The 8,281-nt window shown below is 43.1% G+C and overlaps 1 protein-coding gene across 1 annotated transcript; it reads right to left on the reverse strand.

Annotated features, from left to right (window-relative positions):
- Nucleotides 1-426: 426 nt before the first annotated feature.
- LOC122761463 (substance-P receptor-like) lies at nucleotides 427-8,034 on the reverse strand. Its single transcript, XM_044016703.1, has 7 exons — nucleotides 7,617-8,034; nucleotides 6,079-6,254; nucleotides 4,817-5,011; nucleotides 3,602-3,752; nucleotides 2,090-2,286; nucleotides 1,884-1,980; nucleotides 427-908 (listed from the first exon to the last, which is right to left on the reverse strand). The coding sequence occupies exons 1-7, from the start codon at nucleotides 7,845-7,847 to the stop codon at nucleotides 741-743; spliced, it is 1,215 nt and encodes a 404-aa protein (XP_043872638.1). The 5' UTR covers nucleotides 7,848-8,034; the 3' UTR covers nucleotides 427-740.
- Nucleotides 8,035-8,281: the final 247 nt, after the last annotated feature.

An 8,281-nucleotide genomic window follows, 5' to 3' on the forward strand; every position in this document is an offset into this window, starting at 1 on the left:
CTTGAGTTTGACAGCTTGTGCGCCAGAGACTGTTCATGAAGTGAACTAATGAACTAAGTGAACGATGAGACGATGAGACATGAAAATGGTCCCCGTACATTCTTGCATGTATGATTAGAGAGAGTGTACGTGGACATGCGTCGTGCAGCTGTTGTCTCTGGAACTGAAATAGCATCAGTGCTCACCGGAGACAAACCACATTCCCGAGGTCTTCAGTCGGGAAAGAGATTTTACTTTTAAGCACAAAGGTGGTTTGTTGTGATCCATCGTTCCACACGTAACTCGCCGTCTCACCCTCACATCTCCTATATTTAATCTGCCCTGTGACCAGGCTGCTGTGGACTCAACTCTTCTCCACACATTGTCAAAACAAGGGGCTAATCCTGCCCAACAGGTGCTAGAACACACACACACACACACCCTATTTCTACACACACATGGCATCACAAGCTCATCTCAATGTGGCACTGTTGCCATGGGAGCCTGAGAGTCACGCTGTCCAAAAGCAGTGGAGAATGTGGGCGGGGGGGGCGGAGTGTGGGCGTCGCTCTCCTGCTGAATGGACCAGAGTTTGAGCTGTTTGTGCCTCTGCAGCGTCACAACAACACGACGTCCATCAGGTATTAAACAGAATATCTCAGCTCAACAGTGGACGTGGACACGATGTGAGCACAACTGTCCCTCATAACGCCAGCTTTCACTGGCACAGTGTCTCCACACAGTAGCCGGCCACTCTGACTCTACTGTGAGGGGCTACGGGGACAGCTGGAGCTGTTGGATGGGACCTCCAGGTGGCTCGGGGTGGGAGGGGCACAGGACGGCAGCTCCACCCTCTTTTGCTCTGCTGAGGGAGGGTGGACGGCGGCAGAGACGACCGTCTCCATCCGGCTGGCTCGATATATGCTCCCCTGCAACAGGAAAGAACAAGTTACACAAAGCAATCTTTTTATTTCAGATAAATCCCCTCTTTTGTTTGTTTGTCTGAGCGTTTCCTTGGAAATACAATACGAGAAATGTTGATTTGCAGGGTTCCCACACCTTGGCTGAAGTCGAATTTAAGAACATTAAGGACTTTCCAGGACCGATTCCCTCAAATTCAAGGACCGAATGTGTTGACACAGCTTAAGATGGGAGGGAGGACAACTTGTAAAAGACAACTTTATTATATTGTTAAACCTTTTCTGTCCTTCTTTTTTTATAGTGGAGCTGCAACCTAATCGTGCCGTGCCGCGTCGAGGCGAGTGGAGCCGGTGGAAATACGCCGTGGGAATTTCCCCCCAGTGTGGGACAATAAAGGTATATCGTGTCATGCTTTCAAGATTCAAGATGTTTCTCCACCGTTTGTGCATGAACATGAACAGCGTGACCGTCCGGGGACACAGGAGAGTGGGTCATTTGAAGAAAGAGAAAGAAAACAACAAGACGCAGAGAAATAGAAAAATAAAGTAAACGTGCAAAACTAAGGCAACAAAATTGCCTGGAGCTATTATGCTTTTATTGTGAAGAAGCCACAAGAAATGTCATATTCAAAACTGTAATTGCTCACTTTGTTTAAATACTTTTACTTCTAATACTTAAGTACATTTAATATCAGAAAATTACTTTTGATACTTAAGTACAATAAATGTCTTTTACTCAATTAATATTGTAAAAGGCGACTTTAACTTCTACCAAAGTCATTTTCTGGTAAGATACTTGTACTTTTACTTTAAGTATCGCTTTCAAGTACGTACAAGACTGCCCAAAACTACAATACAAACTGAACCGTGGGCTTGTTGAATGAGTAAACACACACAGACACACACACAGACACACACACACACAGACACACACAGACACACACACACAGACACACACACACAGACACACACAGACACACACACCTGTGTTTGCAGGTAATGTGGTGATTTGAGCTCCAGCTGCTCCTTGACGTTTGTGGGGACACAGCAGCAAAACGCCTGCTGGAAACCTGCTCTGAACCTGGAAGACAAGCGTTTGGTAAAAGGCTGGATTAAACATGCGGACGGGATTACACATTCAAACACAGATTTGGATTTCGCCATTTTTGACGATACACTGTGGAAAGTACCTGCTGTTGAGGCAGTAGTAGATGATGGGGTTGTACATGGTGGAGCTCATGGCCAACCACATGACGGCCAGGTACACCTGCTGGATGTAGCGTTGTTCAAACAGATCGGGGAAGAACTGGTGCAGGAGGAAGTAGATGTGATAGGGCAGCCAGCAGCCGGCAAAGGTACACACCACCACGATCATCATCTTCACCACCTGTCACGGGCAAACATGCAGGAGATTGAGATGAATTTGAAATAATCTGTTTTGTTTTTGTCGGGATTAAAAAGCCATTCAATTACATGACTGGGTAGTGACAGATAATGAGACACAAGTACATGAGTAGCTGTGTGCGTGTTCTTGTGTGGGTATCTTTGTGAGGACCAGTGCCATCAGCCCCGTCTCTTGGGACTTTTCCACCATTTGTCACGTTTCAACCACACATTTGAATGAATTGTTGATTTTTCATGATTTTCAAATATGAATCTGAAAAGTGTTGAGTGCATATTTAAACTGACCCTGCAAATACAGCTGCAAGTCTTTCCGTGCCCATTCTTCTTTACAAATATAGCTCAAACTCAGTCAGATTAGATGAAGACAGCTTTTCTGTCCCAGAGTCTCTATTGGATTATGGTCTGGGCCATTCTAATTCATTAATAAGCTTGGATCTAAACCATTTTATTGTAGCGTTGGCTGTACATTTAGGAAGATAAACCTCCGCCCAACTCTCAAGTCTTTTGCAGACTCAAACAGGTTTTCTTCAGGAGGAGTCGCTCCATCCGTCTTTGCATCATCTCTGAACCATCTTCTCTGACCCTGCTGAAGAGGTCAGGGAAGATGCATCCTCACATCATGATGCTGCCACCACCATGTTTCACAGTCAGGATGGTTTGCATTTAGATGTGTTATATAAGTTATGTGATTTCTTAAGGCAATTGGTTTCGACTGGATTTTACATAGAGGTTTCACAGTAAAGGTTTCAGATTTATATTATTGTGATCATAATAATAATAATGATAATGCTAATATTAATGCATGGAGGTCACATGTTCTCCCCATGTGTGTGTGGGTTTTCTCCGGCTTCCTCCCACAGTCCAAAAACATGCAGTATGAGGATGAGGTAAACTGGACACTCTAAACTGACCGTAGGTGTGAGTGTCAGAGTGAATGGTTGTTATATGCGGTCCTGCGATGGACTGGTGAACTGTGCGACATTGGCACAGCTCCCCCTGTGGAGGATAAAGCAGTAGAAAATGGATGGATGGATAATAATTTCATATAAGGATTGCAGCTTCACAATAAAAGGAAAACACAACACAGGGTGGAATAAAATAGGAAAAGGCTACGGTGGCGGTATGCTTATACAAGGCACTGTATATCTTTGTGAGGTGTGAGGGGTTTTAGGGTTTGGGTTAGCGTTAGGCACTTAGTTGTGATGGTTATAGATGGTAAGGGTGTTAAGAAAGGCATTACGTCTATGACGTGTCCTCACTAAGAGATACAAACAAGAGTGTGTCTGTCTCAGCATCACCTTGCGTTTGGCATACAGCTGTTCTTTGTAGTGTTCAGATGAGTCTCCGGGAATCTCGCTCGCCCAGAGGGTGACACCCACAACCGTGTATGCAGATCCCATGATGCAAAGGGGAAGGAAGTAGATGAGCAGTGTCACACACACGTAGTAGCTACGGATAAATGCAAACAATTAGACATGACAACGGGAAAGGAGAACCATCACGTACATTATCTCGAGGCACTGTACACACACAACATCATGGAGAGCAGACAAACCCAACAATTCACACAATGAGCAAACACTAGGCATCAGTGCAGCATCTGCCTCGACCGGTTGAGGTGAAAGGAAAAATGGAGGACAGAGGAGAGGTTAGATTTTGTGACCATTTGCCACACTCTCCTTGTTGTTTGTGTCCTGGTACATTCAGCATCTTGTGTCATAGAACTCTGGTGCCCACTAGTGATGGGAATAACGGCGTTAAAATAAACGGGGATACTAACGGTGTTATTTCTTTCAGTAATTACCATTTCACACCTGGTGGTGCACACCTTGCATGTTGCTGCTCGTATATTCGCTCTCTGCAATTATGCTGTGCAATAATTAGCAGCATAAGCCACCTTTGTAAATATAATCCATATTTTCTTTATAGTATTCAGTTCCTCTACACATTTAAGACATAGTGTTGATGTAAATTGCTCATTTCATGTTATATTATTTATTTTATCTTTTTTAATGTTTGTTTCTTTAGGTAATCTAAGCCATTCTGTCCTTTGTAACATGTATGCTACTGCACAAGTGAATTTCCCCGTTGTGGGATCAATAAAGTACAATCCAATCCATAAGGTACGGCACCTGTCGCCATGGCGACTGCATATTTTGATAGCGTGACTAGTGACTGCTCGCACACGGCACACGCACCATGAAACACAACGTAACTCATATCCAGAGTCCAAGTATTTTGAGTTTGACTCAAACGTCACTGTTTGTGCGACTTAAGTGCAACTCGAGTCCAAGTCTCTGCAGAATGTGACGGCTGTTGTTTGCTCTTGTTAGCTTTTCCTCTGAAGGTGCCAGCCCTAGCGTAACATTTAACATTTAACACGCAGGCACAAGAGTGGTGATGGTTCTCTCATGACAAAGATATGAAATAACAAATCTTTTAGCAGCATAGCATGAAGAGGACCTGGGTCTGCTAGTTCAGGTTCACAGAGGACATGTGGGACTCGTACTCACATCTTCTTGAAGTCTACGGTGGTGTATTCAGGCCAGTCTATGTAGCACACTGTGCGTCCAGGCAACAGGGCCATAGATGAGTAGTAGTACTGAGGGAAGGCCAGAAGCAGAGCCAGCATCCAGATCACACCAATCACCACACGCGTCTTCATGGAAGATAACCTCTGCCGCAGGGGGTGGATGATGGCCACGTATCTGTCCAGCACAAACAGGACATGTCACAGTTTATAGATTATTTGGTGATAAACATGTCTATTTGTTCGATTTTTTTATGATTATTATATGTTGTATTGTGTCGTCTATTCACACTAGGATGTTCTGATAATTAAGTCATTTTTAACCATATTTCTTTTTGAATATTGGGTTCAGACAGAAGTCTGTAGGGCTACATTGTGGCTTTTGCACTTTTACTGAGCAAGAAAAGATGTTTGTGATATTTTAAGAATGTTTTTCAAAAATCTGAAGATATCTAAAAAGGATGATATCTTCAATTGAGGATTATTAAAAACATTGTTGATACTGTGAGACGTTACTGAATTGGAAATGTAAATTGTGAATTGTTATGCACACATGAATGGCAAAAGTAGTTAGAATCTTACTAAATAACTTTACCAGATACCCATACACAATGGTTTTGAGGGTTAAGTTCCACTTTAAGTTTTCACATGTAAATTGAATATGCACAATTATGGCTAATCTTAAAAAGCTATACCTGCAAAGTGTGCATGTTACCATGCTGATGCTGAAACATTGATATTGATATCACAGTTTCACCACAAAAAAACCCCACTTTTTAAGCATCTACGCTACAAAGGAACTGGGGACAATAGTTCTCTGTGATAGGGACCTTTTTTTTTACTCTTTCTCAGATCAATATGAACCGTGTACATTCATTGGCTGAACCTAAGTCACTTCAGTGGTGCAAATGCAAACAGGAAGAAGCTCTGAAAGGTGGGTGGGCGACTGTCAGGTGAACTCCCCAGTGGTTATTTACTATTACTGTTTGGCCAGAAACGCCTGTTTTTCATCTTAACAGAGACTCAAGCTAGCATGGCAATAGTTTCAGTGTTCTGCAGTTGTGCAAGTTAGAGCTGTGAAGTGTGAATAAACCTTTATATTCAATACCATCTCCTCTACTGTATATTGCAACAACAATGCAATGGATTATGTGCCTACACAGCCTTAAGCTGCTCCCTTTCAATTAAACGTCAGTGCTGTGGTGGAGCGTTTGGAAGGTGTTTTGTTGAAAATATAACACATACCTGTCTAGAGCGATGGCTGTCATGGAGTAAATGCTGGCAAATATGGCCGCAATGGGGAAGAAGTTGTGGAAGCTGCAGTAAACCAAACCAAAGTACCACTCGTTATGGACAGCGTAGGCGAAGTTGATCACTGTGTTGAATGCAGACATGGCAGCTTCTGCAAAGGCCAGGTTCACCTTTAAAAGAGTTACACGAGGACATAATTAACTGTGCCACTCTGTAATACACACATTTACACAGAGGGATTAAGAGTCAATCGTTCCAATCCAATCCAACTTTATTTGTTAAGCACTTTAAACAAATCACAATGGACCAAAGTGCTGTACAGAATAAATAAAAGGCATAATAAATAAAAGGTTTAAAATTAGATAAAACAGCTTAAAATAAATTAGAATCATAAAATACAATAAGAATTATCAGCCATACAATAAAAAAAAACAATACATTCTATTCAAATTAAAATATGTAAAATAAATAAAAACCAAACGTCTCATGAAGTGTCAGAGGCCAAAGAAAAGGTGGGTTTTAAGAAGGGATTTAAAAACAGACAAGGACGAATCCTGTTTTATGTGCAGAGGCAGAGCATTCCAAAGTTTTGGAGCTGCGACAGCGAAGGCACGATCCCCCTTCCATTTGCTCTCATGTCAAATGTACGCCTCAAAACATTGGGGGTCAAATTTGAAGATAAGTGAACACAGTTCTAGCATCGTACATCATCAACACTGCTGCTGCTGATTACCTTATACACAACATACATCATAACTGGAAGTTAACATAATGGGGAGTGACATCAGGAGCTACAGACAGTAAGTTAGTCAAAAGACACTGACAACAGCTTTTAAGATCAACATCAGACAACTCATGGCCAAGTGGGAAGAGAACTTGCATTATAGCTAGGGGGTTGCAGGTTCAAATCCACACCATATTAAGGGCTAGGGTACCCCTGAGGGCACTGCTCAGTGGCTACCCACTCCTCATAATTCAAGGAAGGTTCAAATACAGAGAGGATTGTTTGTCAAAACAGTATTAATAGTTGTACAAGTCATGTGGTTGTTAGGTTAATGCCAGAAGTCTGAAAAAATGATCCCACTCATTCACGGACAGTATCGCCAAGTAGGATCTTGTTGCTCTACAGGCCAAAGATCCCATGACGGTAAAATAATAATGAACAAAACATGTCAAAGCGGTCGATATCAAAATGTTTCTCGGTAAATGACAGACAGTTTAGACAATTAAGTTTTGTTATTGATCAAAGGTTGAGGAAGTTAAGTGTGTTTTTACATATTTGTGAATGGACACAGACATTTGATGTGTTAGTATCTCATGACAACACATGGCATGTGCATGACATGAGCTTTTCATTTCTCAAAAATCTAAACAGTTGTTGTATAATCCACGTGACAGTGTCTTCATGTGAGTCTTCCAGCAGTGATAGCCTCCACAGTTTCATACCATAACACTGAAAAAGAAGCTGAAACAACACTAATCTACGCACAGAACACACAGTGAACACGCGGTGAGATGAGTGGCTCATTTACCAGAAAGTAATTGGTGACGGTCCTCATGCGCTTGTGCGCCAGGATAATCCAGATCACCACCGTGTTCCCGACCACGGAAACCGCCACTATGCTGCAGTAAACCACAGCCCACAGTGTGATCTGCCACACCGGCTGCACGAACTGGTTGAAGTCGTCGCTGCAGTTGTTAACGGGGACGGTGGTGGTGGCGGCGGTCCCGTTACAGTCGCTGGAGTTGTAGAGAGGGTCCATGTCTTCCGGGCATCGAGGTGTTATGGTGGGGTGGGTGTTTAAAAATAGATTCTGTCTCTCAGCGAGATTCTTTCCACAGATAAATGGAGCAGCAGCGCCTGTGGGCACGTGAAAGGGGGCAGTGTGCACATTTTGTGGCTAAACTGTCTTTACGCACCGACCGCGCGCTCTGCGCTCTGGAGAACAACAGCGCACCAAACACTGACAGACGGGCTGTTTACACACCGACGCCTCCCTTTCGCTCTTCCTCCCTGTGGTGTGTACACTTCCCTCCCTCCCTCCCTCACTATAAACGCACCATGTGACCCACCTGATATCAGGTGGAAATCATCCCATATGACCCTGAACGTTCAACACACATGATTATAACCATCTAATACGCGCTCAGGAAGATTAATCCTCAGCCTCTGTGATGATATTGGCTTATATAATGT

Source organism: Solea senegalensis, unplaced genomic scaffold (genome assembly GCF_019176455.1).
Source record: "Solea senegalensis isolate Sse05_10M unplaced genomic scaffold, IFAPA_SoseM_1 scf7180000014723, whole genome shotgun sequence".
In the NCBI taxonomy this organism is placed as follows: Eukaryota; Metazoa; Chordata; class Actinopteri; order Pleuronectiformes; family Soleidae; genus Solea; species Solea senegalensis.